At 41.1% G+C, this 19154-nt stretch overlaps 1 protein-coding gene across 1 annotated transcript; it reads right to left on the bottom strand.

Annotated features, from left to right (window-relative positions):
• Window positions 1–1662: 1662 nt before the first annotated feature.
• LOC123506209 (decapping and exoribonuclease protein-like) lies at window positions 1663–17601 on the bottom strand. The gene is given in 10 exon segments (XM_045258136.1): window positions 1663–3077; window positions 8061–8196; window positions 8763–8973; window positions 10141–10268; window positions 10633–10728; window positions 15149–15251; window positions 15254–15299; window positions 15867–16119; window positions 16322–16785; window positions 17565–17601. Coding segments are annotated over 9 exon segments (1188 nt in total). The 5' UTR covers window positions 16333–16785; window positions 17565–17601; the 3' UTR covers window positions 1663–2873.
• Window positions 17602–19154: the final 1553 nt, after the last annotated feature.

The following is a 19154-nucleotide window of genomic DNA, read 5'->3' as shown; positions in this document are numbered from 1 at the left end:
AGAGATGAACGTGTGTGTGTGTGTGTGTGTGTGTGTGTGTGTGTGTGTGTGGGGGAAGGTATCGGAAAAAATCTGTTCAGTTAATAAGATAATTTTATTCAGATGGAACGGCGTTTGTCGTAAATGGTAATAGTAGTAGTAGTAGTAGTAGTAGTAGTAGTAGTAGTAGTAGTAGTAGTAGTAGTAGTAGTAGTAGTTGTTGTTGTTGTTGTTGTTGTTGTTGTTGTTGTTGTAGTAGTAGTAGTAGTAGTAGTAGTAGTAGTAGTAGTAGTAGTAGTAGTAGTAGTTGTTGTTCTTGTCGTTGTTGCTGTTGTTGTTGCTGCTGTTATTATTGTTGTTGTTGTTGTTGCTGTTGTTGTTCTTGTTGTGGTTCTTTTTATTGTTGTTGTTGATGTTGTAGTAGTAGTAGTAGTAGTAGTAGTAGTAGTAGTAGTAGTAGTAGTAGTAGTAGTAGTAGTGATGATGATGATGATGATGATGATGATGATGATGATGTTGTTGTACTGGGTAGTAGTAGTAGTAGTAGTAGTAGTAGTAGTAGTAGTAGTAGTAGTAGTAGTAGCTGTTGTAGTATTCGTAGTAGTAGTAAAATGGCCAGAATAAGAGGAAAATATCGACGAGAATTCGAAATCACGATAACAGTAATAGAAAAAGAAAGAAAAGAAAAGAAAGGAAAAACGAAGCTGGATTGAAAAAGAAAGAAAGAAAGAAAGCCAATGAGACGACAAAGGAGTTAGGAAAAGAAAGGAAGAAGAGAAAGACACATTATTCACACATTCCATTCCTCTTACCAGTCAAGTCTCTTCACACACACATGCATACATATACACGCACTTCCCTCATACACACATTACAAGCAGCTGTGTCTGAGTGAGGGTGTCATTTTCTTGTGTGTTGCAATGTGCTGTTTGTTGTGTGGATGTTACTGATGCCCGTATTTAGAAAAGCCTTCCCCTCTCATCACGACAATTTTCCAAGGCAACAGAGATAGTAAGCGGGGTTTTCAAGACAGTTCCTCTTTATGATAAACTACGAATCTTGCCAATCTATCACCACAACCATAAAAATACCCTTAAAAAACATGGATACCTTCTACTAGAGCCTTAGGAAAGCGGTGATGTGAGAACCAAGCGTTTCAGAATACAGGCCTTGTTTCTTTGCCTTCAGCATGCTGCCGACAAGTTTGTCTACCTGCCACTGCGTGATGGAAATGACTGCAGGGTAAATGAAATGTCTATGATGAAGCTAAAAGAATTCATGTGGACGCTAGATACATAAGTGATTTGTAGTAGTAGTAGTAGTAGTAGTAGTAGTAGTAGTAGTAGTAGTAGTAGTAGTAGTAGAAACAACAACAACAACAACAACAACAACAACAACAACAACTTGGAGTACGAGAAGAGCGGTGACGTGGTGGTGTGGTGGTGGTGAAAGAGCAGCATTGCCTTGGGCTTACAGATTACTGGAGAGACAGAAAGATAATAATACAGAAGACTGTCCTGAAATCATAGTTTTAATAATCTAATCCTAAATATAATGATTTCCAAGAGAGAGAGAGAGAGAGAGAGAGAGAGAGAGAGAGAGAGAGAGAGAGAGAGAGTATCACAAATCTATAACTATAATACAATCAATTAAACTTTACAATTAGTATGAAATATAAAACCATTTTCAGTGTATTCATTTATTAATCAAATTATTTTGCAACATATAAATCTAATGACAATTGCCAGAGAGTTCTAAAAATTGTAATATTAATTTCCTTACATATAAAATTGATAATCACAGATTTGTTTAATAAGTAACTAATCAAAATGAATTCCCAGCATACCAGTGCTTAGCAACACATACCTTACACTGCTAACTCATCACTACAGCACGAGAGAGAGAGAGAGAGAGAGAGAGAGAGAGAGAGAGAGAGAGAGAGAGAGAGAGAGAGAGAGAGAGAGAGAGAGAGAGAGAGAGAGAGAGAGAGAGAGAGAGAGAGAGAGAGAGAGAGAGAATGGGGGAGAGCAAGAAGTGGAGCAGTAGTAGTACAAATTGCAAATAGTCTGTCTGTGAGTCAGAGCAGAGCTGAGGACTGTCATAATATTGTTCATTTGTGGAGAAGAGAGTGAAATTGCATCTAAATGGCAATAGGGACAGTAAACATTTTTTTCTTTCAGTTTACTTTTAAGCATTTGTTGGTCTATCTCATACAAAAAAATAAATAAATAAAATCAATGTCATAGCACAAATAAGCTTCCTGTCTACTAAAAACATAATCCTGCTCTTATGCATTTCTATCTTAATATCTAACTGAACATCCTTGACTCGACTGACCTTCTATCACTTCTCTCTTTTACTTCTCAATGGACAACTTTTCTGAACATCAGTCTCATCTCATCACAAAATGGATTCTTCCTTATAATATATCACTACTCCTCTATAAAACCATTTGTGATAACTGCTCTTTTTACTCTTAGTAGACTTCCTTGCAATAAACTATTTTTCCCAAATTTTATGTATATTTTCTCCAATATCTTATCATTTTCCTAATTTTAATGTTTTTGTGACAATCAATTCATGTCAACAGAGTTGTTAGACCAGAGGCTCTAAATATGTACTACTTAATGATGCACTAATTGGACTCTGACAGCACAGCAACTCTACAGTCAATATAGTGTTTACCTAAACACAAAAATCATGCAGCACACTTCTGTGCCACAGTGTATAGTCCAAACATTTTTTAGTGAGACAGTCTGTCAGGATAACTCACATGTGCTGCAAACAGAAACAGAGAGTATCTCAACCAGCACCAGGAAAAGTAAGAAACAAGCTAGGCAAGGTGAGGCAGCAGAGAATCAGAATGCCACTGTATGATACTTATTTAAATTGTTTTAGGAATTGAACACCTTCTTGTAATACCACTCAGGCAAAAAAGCCCACTCTAAATCACGACCCAGGTAGGTACAGTGTATGTCACCCCCGGGGGACCTCTCAAACTTGTACACGCACTGTGGGTCATCCACCACGACATTTCTTTTCACAAAGTCAAGGAAGTACCTCAAGAATTTCAGCATAGTATCAGAGTTCCAGTAATCCTGAGGAAAAATAGAAGCAGCATTACTACATTTCTAAGATATACCTTGTTACTTACAGGTTATTGTATAGCAATATTTTACAATAGAAATGTTTTCTTTTTAAGCAAAAGCAAATGTACAGACCTGACAATCAGTGATAAACATACATTCAAATACAGATAGATGTCTTGCATCTACTTGGCCTCATTTTTCTCTTCTATGTAAGAGGAACAATCCAAGGCCAACAAAAAATGTGTTTAGAAAAAAAAAAAAAAAAAGACCCAGTAAGATGCTGGTCCCTAAAAAATAAAAAGGAAAGGGGACTCTTTGGCTGGTATAGGAGTCTTTTCTTTTTTTTCTTCTAATTCCCGACGTCGGAAAGTGCTGAAAAGCTGCCAGATTCGCCACATAACTTAATTTAGCACATTCAACTCGGTATACTGGAAAAAAAATTTTACGTCATATATGTGCTAGCAAACTAAGTAATTAATTATTAGGAACATCTCTGATCAGCTTCACCAAGCACAGAAAACGTAATATGGCAAAACGAGCCAAAAATGCTTGGTTCATGGTCTCAGTTTTGGGACACTTCATCACCTTGAGTGAATTACATTATTTTCAGTAAGCAAGCACATTTCATTGGTTCAAGTTAATTAATTAGCAATCAAATCTAGAAAATGTGACGAATATCAAATAAACACGATGTTTTGATGCAAAATCCTTGTATGACTTCAGTGAAAGATTGTCCGTTCCGTATGTAAACAACATCAAGCAGGTTTCTACCTGCTCCCCACCGGTTATAGGCAGGGTTCCCAGACGTACGATAATTATCGTACAAGTGCAATAATTTAGCATACTGTAAGATAAAAAATATAGTGCGTACGATAATACGATAATCTGCAGTTTTGTACAATAATTTATACTTTTCATGAAATAATTCCTTTTGGAAGTGATACTGCGAGAGTATATTCTACTCCATAAAAAAAAATGGAGAGAGAGAGAGAGAGAGAGAGAGAGAGAGAGAGAGAGGAGGTGGAGGGTTGGTGAGTGGCTGGAGGAGGGAGGGAGTGAAGGGGCGGACTATACACGATCAGTTCGTGTATCGGGTGAGTGGCTGGAGACGGAGCGAAGGGGGGAGGGCACTACACGATCAGTTCCTGTAAAGACTGGGTGAGGGGAAGGAGGGACCGGGGAGGCCTCATTAGTCTTCATCGGGGGCCTCAGACAGCAGGACGCTCATTTGCGGGTGTTATTCTACTTGGCTTAATTCTTACTACCTGGCACACTTCACAGCAAAGAGAATGGCAGATAAACGCAGTGCCGTGGATAGCTGCAGAACAGATCAAGAAGAGACTTGATTTTGAGGACCCAGTTCTTTCAAGACTGTCAGTCTTGGAGCCAGCCTACGTTCTGGGTAAGAAAGGAGTTCGCGAACATAGCCTGGTTCCTCTGGCAGTTCATCTTCCACGCATAATTGCTGGAGATGATGCCACACTGCAGCAACTGGATGACGAATGGAGGAAGCTTGAATTTGAAGATCTTTCAGAAAACATCATGAGTGGGGACAAGGAAGTGGAAAAAGTAAAAGATAAAGCTCCTGACTTGTTTTGGGGTGAAGTAAGGCTGATTCTGGATAGCGAGGGACGGTCAAAATACAAGTGCGTGTCTGACTTTGCACTAGCATGCCTTTCATTGCCCCATGCAAATGCAGATTGTGAAAGATGTTTCTCGGACATAAATAGAATGAAAACTAAAGACAGAAACAAACTCAAAACAGAATCAGTAAGAGACATTCTTTTAGCAAAACAGTCTGTAACAAGCGAAGGAAACAGTAACTGCACCTCATTCGAGCCATCCAGGAGCATGATAAGGAGTATGACTTCCCAAGTACTTTATCCAACTGGTGTGGAAAGTGATCCAAACTATCCAGAAATCCACGGGGATTCAGCCAGCGACCTATAAAAGGGTGAGTATACGATAGCCTCTCGTAACATGCAGTGCTTTTCAGAACCTATATCAAATGCCTAAGAAAAACTTTTTGGTGTCTAGTGTTCCAATGGTATATTTTGTGGTATTCTGTAGAACTGACAAAAAGTTGCTAGGTGAATGTTGGTGTACGATAATCTAGCTCAAAATACGATAATTTTTGACGGGTGTGTACGATAATTTCGGCACAGAAATCTGGGAACCCTGGTTATAGGCAAACAGTTCAGGGTCTGGATGCGATACTGACGGTCCTTTGCACCAATTTATGAAGTGCTTTGAGCAGATAGCATGGTCCTTGGTAGCTCTCCACGTCGGGCCTCGTTTACATCATGTCTCCCATAATCTTCTTCGAGCCACGTCTTTCTTCCTGGGAAACACAGTCCATCCTTTCACGCCTTGGTTTTTCTTTTTTGATAAAGAATTGCAGTCAGCTACAGCACATGTATAAACCGGCATTCTGTTCAAGCTCTAAGAACACTCCACACTAGGGTGACCAGATTTCTGAGACAAATTCCGGGGACATTTTCAGTTCAGGAGGTAAAACATGTAGTGTTTTGCACTGGAAAAACTAAAACGGGGACACTATCCGTACCATTTCTAAACCAGCAATCAAAAGTTTCTCTCGCCTTATTTACCCAAGTTGCAAAGAAAAAAAAATCTCTACCTGATGAAATATCTGAGATCATGAACACCCATTAGCTGTTAAAATGTGTCCGCTATACACTTCACCGTCTTCACGGAAACTAAGGCCTTCTCCTTATTCTTGACATTCTAAAAGAGTAATGATAAAAGGACATAATTATCATAATCAAAAGGAGTAGTTTTTAACGCATCAAGTGATCTTTCAGTTACAGAAAACCGGGGACAGCAGTAGCCGGGGACAGGTCACTGAAATCGGGGACTGTCCCCGGAAACCGGGGACGTCTGGTCACCCTACTCCACACGAGCTTCCAAACAACCGCGGGCCGCGGGGTTGTTTTGGTGTTTTGAGAGGACTCGGTGTTCCCGAGTTCAGTTAGTCTTTTCGGTTTGATATGCCTTCGGCCGCAAAAATGTTGCTCTACCAAGATTATTACAGAATGTATTCCTTTGTAATATTTAGAGGAGAAACAGTGCTCTCTGTTGAACTATATGAAAAATGTTTCAAACCAAATATGTAGTTGAGACTAGTAAAAAATGCGAGAGCATCGAAACCGCGACTGTGAGTATTAAGCTTATAATAACAGTTTTGTAGAGTGTGTATTACCAGATCATATGGATAATGTTAGGATAAACACTTGGAATTAATGTTTTGCAGTACAAAGACTCAATACCTCAAGATTTATTATGATATGAATTTTAGAATGTGTGTCTCTTGCGAGCTGGCTGGCTGTATACCGAGTCGTGTATTGAAACAGCCAGCGATCAATGGCAACCCAAGAATATCCGACGTTGGGAATTCTAAATCTTGAGTAAAGAATGTACGTGTAGCAAGGTGCATGTAATTTTGAGTGAAGAAAGAGAGTTGCCTTCAGAAGGCAGATTGTGACTGCCCCCCTGTGTTGATGTAGGGAAACGTTCAGTGAAGTCACAGCTGGCTTTAATGGTAAGTTCACAGCACCCCCTGAACCAGTGCTATTTGACCTCACTGGGAGTAATTATCATTTCGGCAAGTGTCTACTGCCTCCTCTATGGTTACAACATATTTGTGTCTACAAGGTAAACTGTTTCCCTGTGTAACTGTGAATCAGCTGATAAGAAAAATGGCTACATGAATACATTCAAGATGATGGAAGCCTAATGACTGTCTACACTCCAGACATTAACAGTGCTCTAGAGTCTAGAGTTTGAGGAATAAACTGACTGTACATTCCTCACATGGGTTGGAAGAACATTGGTACCATTTTTCACACATCATGAAAGGTAACTACAAATGGGCAGAGTATGAAAACAAAACTCAACCTTCTTCGTTTTCTTATTCCATCAGTAAGAAAAGACTAGTTTTGTCCAGGCTACCTCTCTTTAAGGAAGGACTCTCAACTGTTATATAAATAATACTGAACTGCTAATGTCACTGAAGAGACCAATGCAGTATTGGAAATTATGTTTGAGAGAGAAAAAAAAATTTGCATCACCACCATCACTGATCAGTTTTAGAATGACAAGCAACCATCCCTTTCTGATCAGAGAAAGAATTCCATAATATTTCTTGATTGAAGGGTTGGCATGCAGATTGGTACTCATTCCATTTATCTAAATGATGCACAATTTTCTTAGTAATTCCATCATTCTACCTACATCTCATGTCTTTTCACCATTCAAGTACTTCTCTCTCAGAGTTAACCGAGGAAGAATACTTTTCGTGTTTCAATCCTGGCTATAGCTCACTATACAAAGGCAAATTGTTACTTGTCATCTCTCCAGTAGTAAACCATCATTACATGAAGATGAATAAGATGAGAGGAATAATGAAATAAGAAGAAAACAAGGAAGAGAAAAGGAAAATAGAGAAAACAGAAAACCCAGGACAAAAGCAGCGTGTTTTCAAATATAGGTTATAGACACTGACGAGACTGTGACTGCGAGAAAAGGGAGAATTGACTGAGACAAATATGATGATGGCAGCAGTACCATCCACAGCACCTGGCAGACACTGTATGCCAGCAAAGGGTAAGGCGATGTGATTGCACTGGCTGGACTGGCAGTCTGTGCATAAAAGCCAGTGCTAGTTTTATCCAGCAAATATTTTTTCAGTAATATAAATAGAGCACCTACATTTGTAATAAGAGGTTTTGATTATAGAACTGGCTTTGATGTAGAAAGTTATGCCACCTCCATTTTTAGTTTAACTATTTTTTCAAAGATTATACAACACAAAATTGCATATTCAGCTAAATAGTCCCTGACTTCTACATGTTGCCATAACACAAGATGGGCAAGAAATGTCTGGCAAACCTTGGAGTACACATATCAATACCAGGAAAAGTATAGTCAAACCTGGTATGAGAAGGAACAAGGCAAGTAATGTCAATCACATACCTGAGCTAGCTTGGGTATCTCCTGCACCTGGTAAGTCCTGAGGGTGTGGATGATCCCTGAGGTGTCCCGGAAGCCACACACCACCCTGGGGATGCCCACCAGGTGTGACTGGCCCCACCACTTTATCATCTTGAACCTCAGGTGGTGGAGAGAAACACCACATGTCAATATCAATACAAACATGTCATTAGAGCAAGTTTTTGCTCTATTTCAATACAGAAGAAAAGTAATGAGACATAGCTATTACAAAAGTGAGTTTGTAGAATGATAAGCAATACAAACCCCAATTAGATGTAGATGATTTCTATTTTTATTCAACTAAAGCTCATTTCTATTGCTATCCAACTAAAGCTCATTTCTATTTCCACCCAACTAAAGCTCATCTCTATTTAAAAAATACAACAGTATTTCTTAGATGTCTTGTATGAATTAGTTAACCTTTTGAACTCTCTTTATTTTATTTCATTATGCACTTTTCATTACTACACTAAAAATATCCAGTTCAAATCAAGGGCTAACCACTCATTACACTAGTAAGAAATTACCCAATCTAGTGAAGTCACACATAGAATGACACAACAAATCAATCTCCATATCAGGATACGTGTCGGTGATTGCATTTCCACACACACAGTGTTATTATCTTCACACAGAAGAAGACTGCCCAAAGAGGATATAGGAACAAAACAGAATATTTCTTACTTGTGAAGTGTTCTGTGTTCTCGCTCTGATGTCACTTCCTTGCTGGTCTTCAGTTCCACAAAGGCTCCAAGATCAGCATGGGGAGTTTTGTAGAGAGTCGGGTCAACCCCATCCACCTCTGCCCCATACACAAGGGAGTGGTGGTGCAGGCGGGAACGCATCATCACACAGTACTCCTCATTCTCATTCACTCCCTCAGAGGTGTTGCTGCCTGGGAAAAACAAACAGATAATTACGATCTGCTCCCGATGTAATACTGCAGGAACTTAGTCATTTATTCACAAGGTTGGGGGCACCATGATACAGTGGAACCACACACTTTGGGGTCTGTGAGGTTACCAAGTGCATGGACTCGGATTCTGGCCACAGGTCGAGTGTAGGAAGGGTTTTCTCAGGGTAACGGTTCCTTAACAGGTGGGCTTTCAGATAAGAGGTACCCATAAATTCCCATGAAAAGCCCACATTGCATATAAAAAAAAAAAAAGGCCTGCACAATGCCGTGAAGAGGGATTTATATATGTATAAAAGTAAGAACAACAAAGTATGTAAGTAAAGTGAAACAACCAAAAGTTACAATGATCAGCAAGTAAGCAGTGACAAGTACTAACTGACTGAAAACAATAGCCAGCTACAGCACAATGTAGGTTCTCCCTGATACATGATTGGGTTATATTCCTGAAAATGTAATTGTAGAGCAAACAATCGTATAGCAAACTTGGACAAAATAAGAAAAACAGGGAGATGTTCCAATACCTTTATAAATGAAACCCATAAAACCATGACATATTGAATGTAAGTAAATACAGTTACTGCATAAAATAATAAAATGCATGTTATCTGAATAAAATATACACAACAATAAAGTAATATTATTATTATTATTATTATTATTATTATTATTATTATTATTACTACTATTATTATTATTGCTATTATTATCATCATTATCATCATCATTTACCATGATCATGTATTATAATGCTTCTCTTCACTACTTTGCATGCAGTAAAGAGCTGTACTCATAAAGCTGGATTGTTTAGTTTTTCATAAAGCAGGATACAAAATGTCAAGGCACAGTAACTGGACAAAATCTTACACCTACAAAATATCACATCACTTACAATAAAGACTTATGCATTCAACATCAGCCATGCCTTGCTCAAACTTGCACTGTGTATTACATGATCTACAAAACAGTAGGAAATTATTCATAAATAAAATAAAAATATACTGTCATGATAAAATAACCAAATAAAACTTGCAGTACTGTAAAGATTGCAGAACAACTCCTCAAACACTCCTTAATTACTCCAGCCATGGTAAGGCAACTGAGCCAATGGAGCAGAGAGCAGAGAGGGAGGCAATGTAGCACACTAACCATCAATCATGTACTGCTCAAACTTGTAGCCCCAAGAGGACATTGTCTTCTGCATGTCAGTCTCAGCCTCTCGCTGTGCTTTCCTCTCAGGGGTCTCATAGGCACAAAGGTATACAGTGTTCCGGAATCTGGGAAAGTGGGGAAAGCATGATGAGTGTGTTTAGTACATAGATATGCTGCAGCTGTTAGGAAAGAAACCACAAAGGATAAATATTGTGAACGGATCCAGTATCTTCAGAATATGACTAACTATTATGCTCACTGTCCCTGTACCATTAAGTAACAATTGTTTATTTATAGTTGAGAATATGTAGTGAGTGAATCCCACACAGTAGAGGATTTCTAAAGAAGGGAAGCCAAATACTGTTCTACTCCACTGCACAAATGATGCTAAAAACTTTTAAAATAATCCAATATTTAGATAATTAAAAAAAAAATGTAGTAGTAGTAGTAGTAGTAGTAGTAGTAGTAGTAGTAGTAGTATAATAATACCTTGTTGCACACACTATCCATCCCTCTCTGTGTTCATAAGGAGTGCACATGAGCTGGGTGAGCAGTCCTCTGAAGCATACAAAATCTGTTGATAGACTAATCAGCACAAACAATAAGCATCTCTTGACATGAAAGTGCAATCTAGCTAAAAGTAACAAATAATGCTACAAAGAAGATAAGATAAAGAGAGTAAAGAAATCTCCAGAAAGGATGTAGTCTTCAAAAAAGAGGATGTGAAAGAAAAACATAATACATAATAACTTCAACACATGGGTAGAACATGTAATGAAATAAATAAAAAGAAACAAAATTCTAATGTTTAATTCTGGTTAAGGAAGAGATCAAGATGAGGAGGATGCAAGGAGTGTGTGTTGCCAATAAAGGTTTGTTTTAAGATTTTAAGATTGTGTGCCCCAGGCTTGAAGGGGGAGAGAGAGAGAGAGTGCTTCCTCATCCTTATCAACAATGCTCTCGTCCACACCCCCACACCGCTGGAAGTATGTGGACGACTGCACCATGGGCGTACCCGTCAACAACACCAACCCAGACTTCTTAGCACTTCAGTCCACTCTTAGCCAACTACAGACGTGGACGGAGGACAACAAAATGACTATCAACCACACCAAAACCGTGGTGATGCACATTTGTACCTCCACAGCAGCAGTACCCCCTCCCCACCTATCTGTGGGCCCTCGCTCCCTCCAGGTGGTCCGCAGCACCAAGCTTCTAGGTGTCTTGGTGGATGATCAATTATCATGGAAGCAGCATGTTTCCAACATCATCAGGTCAGCCTCATACAAAATCTATTTACTGCGCCGACTCAGGTCCCTGGGAGCACCGGCAGATGAGCTGAGGGGAGTGTACCTCACCTTTATACTCCCTAAGCTCATGTACGCCACCCCAGCTTGGTCCTCCTCCCTGAACCTCACACAACGACAACAGCTGGAGAGGGTTCATCCTTGGGCCTGCCTACAGGTCCTACGAGGACGCCCTGACCTGCCTGAGTCTGCCGAGGCTGGCCACAAGACACCAGGAAGCCTTGGAAAAATTTGGGGAAGGACTGCTGCGTCATCCACGTCTCCGCCACCTGCTACCCCCAGATGTGCCTCCCTCTACTCGCGCCACCCGACACCAGAATCGCGTGGCGCCTTTAAGAGCACCGCGCACCGATCGGTACCGACTTAGCGCGGTGCCCACTATTGTGCGAGCCTTAAATAAGTAAATTAATAAGTGAATTCATGGTTAAGTTAGATCCATAGTTAGGTCAAGCATTTCATTTCATTGCTTTAATGTCCCCCACCCTGTACATTTTCAGTGTAATTTTTTTTACATTGCCAAATTAATAAACCATATATTATTATTATCATTATTATTATTACACACACAAACACACACACACACACACACACACACACACACACGCCCAGTAGCTCAGTGGTTAGAGCGCTGGTTTCACAAGCCAGAGGACCGGGGTTCGATTCCCCAGCCGGGTGGAGATATTTGGGTGTGTCTCCTTTCACGTGTAGCCCCTGTTCACCTAGCAGTGAGTAGGTACAGGATGTAAATCGAGGAGTTGTAACCTTGTTGTCCTGGTGTGTGGTGTGTGCCTGGTCTCAGGCCTATCCGAAGATCGGAAATAATGAGCTCTGAGCTCGTTCCGTAGGGTAACGTCTGGCTGTCTCGCCAAAGACTGCAGCAGATCAAACAGTGAAGCACACACACACACACACACACACACACACACACACACACACACACACACACACACACACACACACACACACACACACGGTAGCTCAGTGGTAAGAATGCTGGCTTCACAAGCCAGAGGACCGGGGTTCAATTCCCTGGCCAGGTGGAGATATTTGGGTGTGTCTCCTTTCACGTGTAGCCCCTGTTCACCTAGCAGTGAGTAGGTACGGGATGTAAATCGAGGAGTTGTGACCTTGTTGTCCTGGTGTGTGGTGTGTGCCTGGTCTCAGGCCTATCCGAAGATCGGAAATAATGAGCTCTGAGCTCATTCCGTAGGGTAACGTCTGGCTGTCTCGTCAGAGACTGCAACAGATCAAACAGTGAACACACACACACACACACACACACACACACACACACACACACAGTGGCATTGTGGATAAGGTGGTGAGCATGGGATTGGGTAGACGTCCAAGCGTAGGTTCGAATCCCACCACGTACCACCTTGATACTTTGTCATTTGTCGAGTGGTTTAGAGTTACCTGCATATCGCCATGATACCCTGGCTCTAGGTGGTTACACCAAAGATGTTCTTGGGTGGTAATATGGGCCCTAATATGGGTACCTATCTCTAACAACTTTACTTCTTCGTCTTTCCCTCCTTTACTTCATCCAGATGGCTCTACAGCTGTCTCTTCTTTTTCTAAAGCTGAACTCTTCGCTCAAACCTTTGCTACCAACTCAACTTTGGATGATTCTGGGCATATTCCTCCTACTCCTCCACCCTCTGACTACTTCATCCCTAAAATTAAAATTCTTTATAAAGACGTTTTCCTGGCCCTCTCTGGCCTTGATTCTCGGAAGGCTTACGGTCCGGATGGAGTCCCTCCTGTTGTTCTCAAAAACTGTGCTTCCGAACTCGCTCACTGCCTGGTCAAACTCTTTCATCTGTGTCTCTCTACTTCTATTTATCCTTCTTGCTGGAAGTTTGCTCACATTCAACCTGTCCCTAAAAAAGGTGACCACTCCAATCCTTCTAACTACCGCCCTATAGCTTTGATTTCCTGCCTTTCTAAAGCCTTTGAGTCTATCCTTAATAGGAAGATAATGAGGCATCTATCAGCTCACAACCTTCTCTCTGATTGCCAGTATGGTTTCCGTAAAGGCAGATCTACTGGTGATCTTCTTACTTTCCTAACTGAATCTTGGTCATCCTCTTTAGGGACTTCGGTGAAACCTTTGCTGTCGGCCTTGACATATCGAAAGCCTTCGATAGAGTCTGGCACAAATCTTTAATTTCTAAACTACCCTCCTACGGATTCTATCCTTCTCTCTGTACCTTCATCTCCAGTTTCCTTTCCGATCGTTCTATTGCTGCTGTAGTAGACGGTCACTGTTCTTCCCTAAAACTATCAACAGTGGTGTTCCACAGGGTTCTGTCCTATCACCCACTCTCTTTCTATTATTCATCAATGATCTCCTAAATCTGACTCAATGCCCTATCCACTCCTATGCTGATGATACCACCCTGCATTATTCAACAGCGTTCAACAGACGCCCAACCCAACAACAATTAAATGACTCAAGGCGAGATGCTATAGGACGCCTAACTTCTGATCTTTCACTTGTTTCTGATTGGGGCAGAGAAAACCTGGTTTTGTTCAATGCCTCAAAAACTCAATTTCTACAACTATCTACTCGACATAACCTTCCAGACAACTATCCTCTCTTCTTCAATAACACTCAACTTCCCTCTCCTCTACATTAAACACACTCGGTCTATCCTTCACTAAAAATCTAAACTGGAAATTTCACATCTCTACTCTTGCTAAATCAGCTTCCAAGAAGTTAGGTGTCCTATGGCGTCTTCGTCCATTTTCTCTCCCTCCCAGCTGCTTGCTCTGTACAAGGGCCTTATCCGCCCGTGTATGGAGTATGGCTCTCATGTCTGGGGGGGATCCACACACACAGCTTTACTAAACAAGGTGGAATCTAAAGCTTTTCGTCTTATCAACTCTTCTCCTCTAACTGACTGTCTTGATTCTTTAAGTCACCGCCGCAATGTTGCATCTTTATCTGTCTTCTACCGCTGTTTTCATGCTGTCTGCTCTTCTGAACTTGCTAACTGCATGCCTTCCCCTCCTGCGGCCTCGCTGCACAAGACTCTCTACTTCTTCTCATCCCTATTCTGTCCATCTTCCTAATGCAAGAGTTAACCAGTATCTTCACTCCTTCATTCCCTACACTGGTAAACTCTGGAACTCTCTACCTGTGTCTGTATTTCCACCTGCCTATGACTTAAACTCTTTCAAAAGAGGAGTGTCAAGACACCTCTTACGTTAACTGGACCCTCCTTTTAGATTTTTCTGTTTTTTCTCTTTCTACTTTTCTTTTAACAGGGCCTGGCAACCAGCGGGAGTTTTTTTTTTTTCCAACACTGTGTTTGCCCTTGGCCAGTGCCCTTGTAATGTAAAAACCACTATAAATAAAATTGCTTGCGCCACTAATGGGTGGAAGCTGAATAGCGCTTCCCACACATACTCCTCAAGTACACCTAGCAGGCATTATAGCCCATAACATAAAAAAAAAAATTATAATAAATAAATAAGTAAATTTACAATGAGAAAAATGTCCGCAAACAAATACAGGTACTAAATTTTCTTTTCTAATTTATGAAACTGAAATATATAAACAAATTTATCTAATTTCAAATCATCATCCAAGGGAGAATTTAGGTTTGCCATATGACAAGACAACTCAAAAGCCACAACACAGATCTGCATCTTTATCAGCTTATCTCCATTTCTGGCACACACAGACTCACCATTGCAGGGGCTTGCCAGCTGACTCCTTTGTGTGGAACTTAGCAGCGTTAGAGAGAATCCACTCCAACATACGGTCAAGCTTTTCATTTTTAGTCTCCCTCCATTCTTCCTTGTCACCTTGTCCATTCCCACATTAAGGTCAAACTCAACCTGGAAATACAATGTTCACTTCTTTAAAATACAACAACCAACATAACTTAAAGCTGAACACAACTATCAAATTACATGTATATAGAAATATTCTGCCATCATTGAATTCTGTCTAGGAAACAATAAAATTTGAAAGGAATTTAAAACTGTAATAAGAATTAGTGTAAATGCTGAGTAACTAGCTAAGTCTGTGATTTAATTGGTCCCATCTTCCTCTCCTCACAAGGATTGTTTCTGTACTACTTTTTCTGTGCCAGCAACCAAATGTTCCCACTTCATAAATAGCAACATGGGTCAAGGTAAGGAATGTGGTCATCAGTCTTGTTGGAGATCACATTGGAGTTATTATGTCACTCTGTCTTATATAATTCAAGTTTTATGAAAGCTGTAGAAGATTTTTCTTATTCATCTGACACATCACAGTATGGTACCTACATCTCTAAAAAAAAAATTTGAATTATAGAAATATATATCATACAATATTTACAATTTATCTTGGACACAAGAAAATCTAAATACTTTATATTATTGGAGAAAATGTATTAAAAGAGTTGATAAAAGAATTACCTTTTTGTCACCAGTCCAGTCAATGGGTATGAAGTGAAGATTCCGCTGGTCATGACAGAAGAGGCGGTGCTCGTCCAAGGAAAAATCCCCAACAAACATGGGCTTGCGGAGGACGGCCGGCCCTTGCCCATACCTGCTGTAGGGATGAACCACTAGCCAGGCTGATGGTGTGGCCATCAAGGAGTGATCAGCATCACCCACAGCAGATGAATCACTTCTTTGTCTCTTGGCTAGAAAATCATCTGACCTTAACCTGCAAAGTGTTCAAATTTAACTCTCTGTCCACGCCTGCTTACCACTCTGTCCGTGCCTGCTTAACTCTTTATCCATGCCTGCTTAACTTTTTATCCTAAAGCAGAATACGTAAAATAATAGTATGCACTCAAATAATGGCAACAAATATAACACAATAAGCCTAGACTTGCAAGAACATATATGTACAAGATAGTGCTTACCTTTTGGACATCTCAGGACAGGTGGTCAGCTTGAGGGCCGGACACAGATAGATTACATGTATAACACCACATGTAATCTAATATATTTGAGGATGTTGGCAGTGATATCAGAGAAGTGCGTCATTCCCTACTACCGAGTTGTGACAGTTACTACAGGACGTGTCTTAACACATATGATACGTCTACTGGTGTTTGCACCTTTTTCATAATAAACCTAGAAAATTCTTTTGTTTAATCCGTTCCCTCATAACTTAAGTGACATCATGTGAGCAATAACTAGATACCTATCCAATATTACGGTCTGACGTGGTGTTCTGCTGTTCAGTCACGGTCACAGTATAGGTATCAGCACTCAGCTGCCTCACGGTTTGTTTTGTTTAGGTGAGCACGCGGCTTGATCTTGATCTTGATGTTACAGGTGACGCAGGAATGACTTCTGCGTCAGGCCTTTGTATCGGCAGCGCCTGTAAGGAAAATACGAAAAAACACAAAACAACAAGGAGGACAATCATCATCTTTCACACCACTAGTTCCTGCATCTAGCACGCCACATTCTCTCCAGGAACTCTTTCACAGCTTCAATCATCCTTCCATTCGTCTCCCCACAGAGTCCCAGCAGCACCACCATCCATTCCCTTCCTGTCATCTCCACTCTGTCATGCCCCAGCTCCCTCAGCACCACTTGCATCATCTCATACCTGTCTCTGGCATACTTCACACACTCCAGCACCACATGCTCCACCGTCTCATCCTCCCCCATGTCACACATCTGGCACACTTTGCTGCGGGACTCAGACCATCTATAATTCCTTGCATTCACATCCATGCACTGTGCCCTAGCTCGGAAGAGAAGATCCCACCCAGGCTTCCATCATACCACTTTTCATACATTGGGGCCTCTTTCTCTCTATACCATTCCAAGGTACTCTTTTGCTCAATCCTATTCTTCCAGTCACTCAGTCCCACACCTTTCACTACTCTGTCTATCTCACTCCTCCACTTCCTTACACCCCATTCTCTACCCTCTCCATTTCTAACTATCATACTCCAGTCCTTCTCTAAGTGCCTTCCTTCTACCTGCTGAAAAGCCCAACTAGCTATTAGGCCACTCTTCACCACCATCCTGACACACTTTTTTCCCCACTTGCTACTCCTGACATTCCACAGAAACACTTTTCTCACTATTCTAGCATCGTTCATTCGCTCTAACCTAGCCTTATACCTTAGGGTCGCTTTTACATACCTTTCTCTAAAAGTGCTCCAACCCATATCACCCCTAAGGCGCCGAATGCCTTGCTTACCAGCCTGGCCAACGGAACACCTTTCAGTGGGCACGTTCAAGGAATGATATACTGTACACTCCTCCACCATGATTACTTAGGATTATATGGAAAGTCATCTAAGACCATCGAATCAAAAAATTATCGTGATATGTTACATCACCAACACTTTGGGGTCATCAAAAGTTCTTTTTCTTAGGTAGATCAGTCTCTCTCTCTCTCTCTCTCTCTCTCTCTCTCTCTCTCTCCAAGTTTGGTTCTTTGTCTACTAATATATCTACCTATTTATCCATGGGCATCAATTCTTTTGAAATAGTGGCCAGGCAACGAGGGACGGAGCCACACAGGCAAGGATTTTTTTTTTCAGATTTATTAAAATCCGAGTAAGAAGCGATGTTGTGACAGTGACTAACGTCTGGCTGTTGGCTGTCAGTGTCCCATAAGACCCATAGGCTATCCTCCCCATCTAATTCTAAAAGAAGTACGAGTATATTTTATTGTCTGCAGAAAAAAAGAGGAACAGGAAAGGACAGATTCAATATATATATATATATATATATATATATATATATATATATATATATATATATATATATATATATATATATATATATATATTGTTGCGAAGGTGTATTGCAGCAGCCTCCCAGATATGTACAGTACGTGTGCCTGTGTGAGTGTGGAGCAGCGTCATAAGAGAGTACATATGGGTATTTCATATGAGTACATATGTGCAGACTTTAGCTAAAGGGTGAGCGAGGTGTTGGTTGCTCGTGTTTATGAAACTGTCAGACCTTAATGGAAGGGACGCTGAGCTAGGCCTCCATAACGCAGATGTGACCTCGGAGATCACGGGGAGATAAGTGTGTGTGTGTGTGTGTGTATGGGTGAGGGCACTGGCCAGCCCTGGGATAATTGTCATACGGTACCGTGTAAATAGATGCATGCATGTGTGAATTGCTTGTAGCCAGCATTATCAGGGATATATTGGTAATTAGCGGTTAAGGTAGATAGCGTTACCTAATAAGCTGAAATAGACTCGTAAGGACATTGCCTGGCAGGTGCGACGGCACAGACCCATAGACTGGGAGGCGTGGTTTGTGGGGCACTGTGTGGCACCGACGAGGACAGAGGAGACTCAGGAGAGGAGTGTAGCGAGAGACCTCGAAGGAACAAGTCGTAATCTGGGGAGGAGTGTAGCAAGAGACCTCGAAGGGACAAGTCGTACTCTGGGGAGCAGTCAGAGAGTGAACGAGAGACAGAGAGACAGTGAAGTGCCTGACGAACTAACAAAGTGTTACCCGTACTTTGTTGCCGCTCCCTGCCCCGTCCTGTGTGCCGCCACTACCTGTTCCCGGTGACTCGTGTATAGTTGCTGTAATATAGAGAAATAAGGAAGAAGTGTTTCCTTCTCCCACTCTGTGTGACTGAGCTGAGTGAGAGTGGGTGCTATAGCAGCAGACAGCCAGGTCTGAGAGAGCGATCTGCCCGCCGCTCCACACTAGCCGGGAGGCGGTGGTATAGTGGATAAGGTGGTGAGCGTGGGATCGGGC

This window comes from Portunus trituberculatus, chromosome 19 (genome assembly GCF_017591435.1).
Source record: "Portunus trituberculatus isolate SZX2019 chromosome 19, ASM1759143v1, whole genome shotgun sequence".
Lineage (NCBI taxonomy): Eukaryota > Metazoa > Arthropoda > Malacostraca > Decapoda > Portunidae > Portunus > Portunus trituberculatus.
The sequence above is the reverse complement of the archived record's forward strand: the minus strand, read 5'-3'. Positions and strand labels throughout refer to the sequence as shown.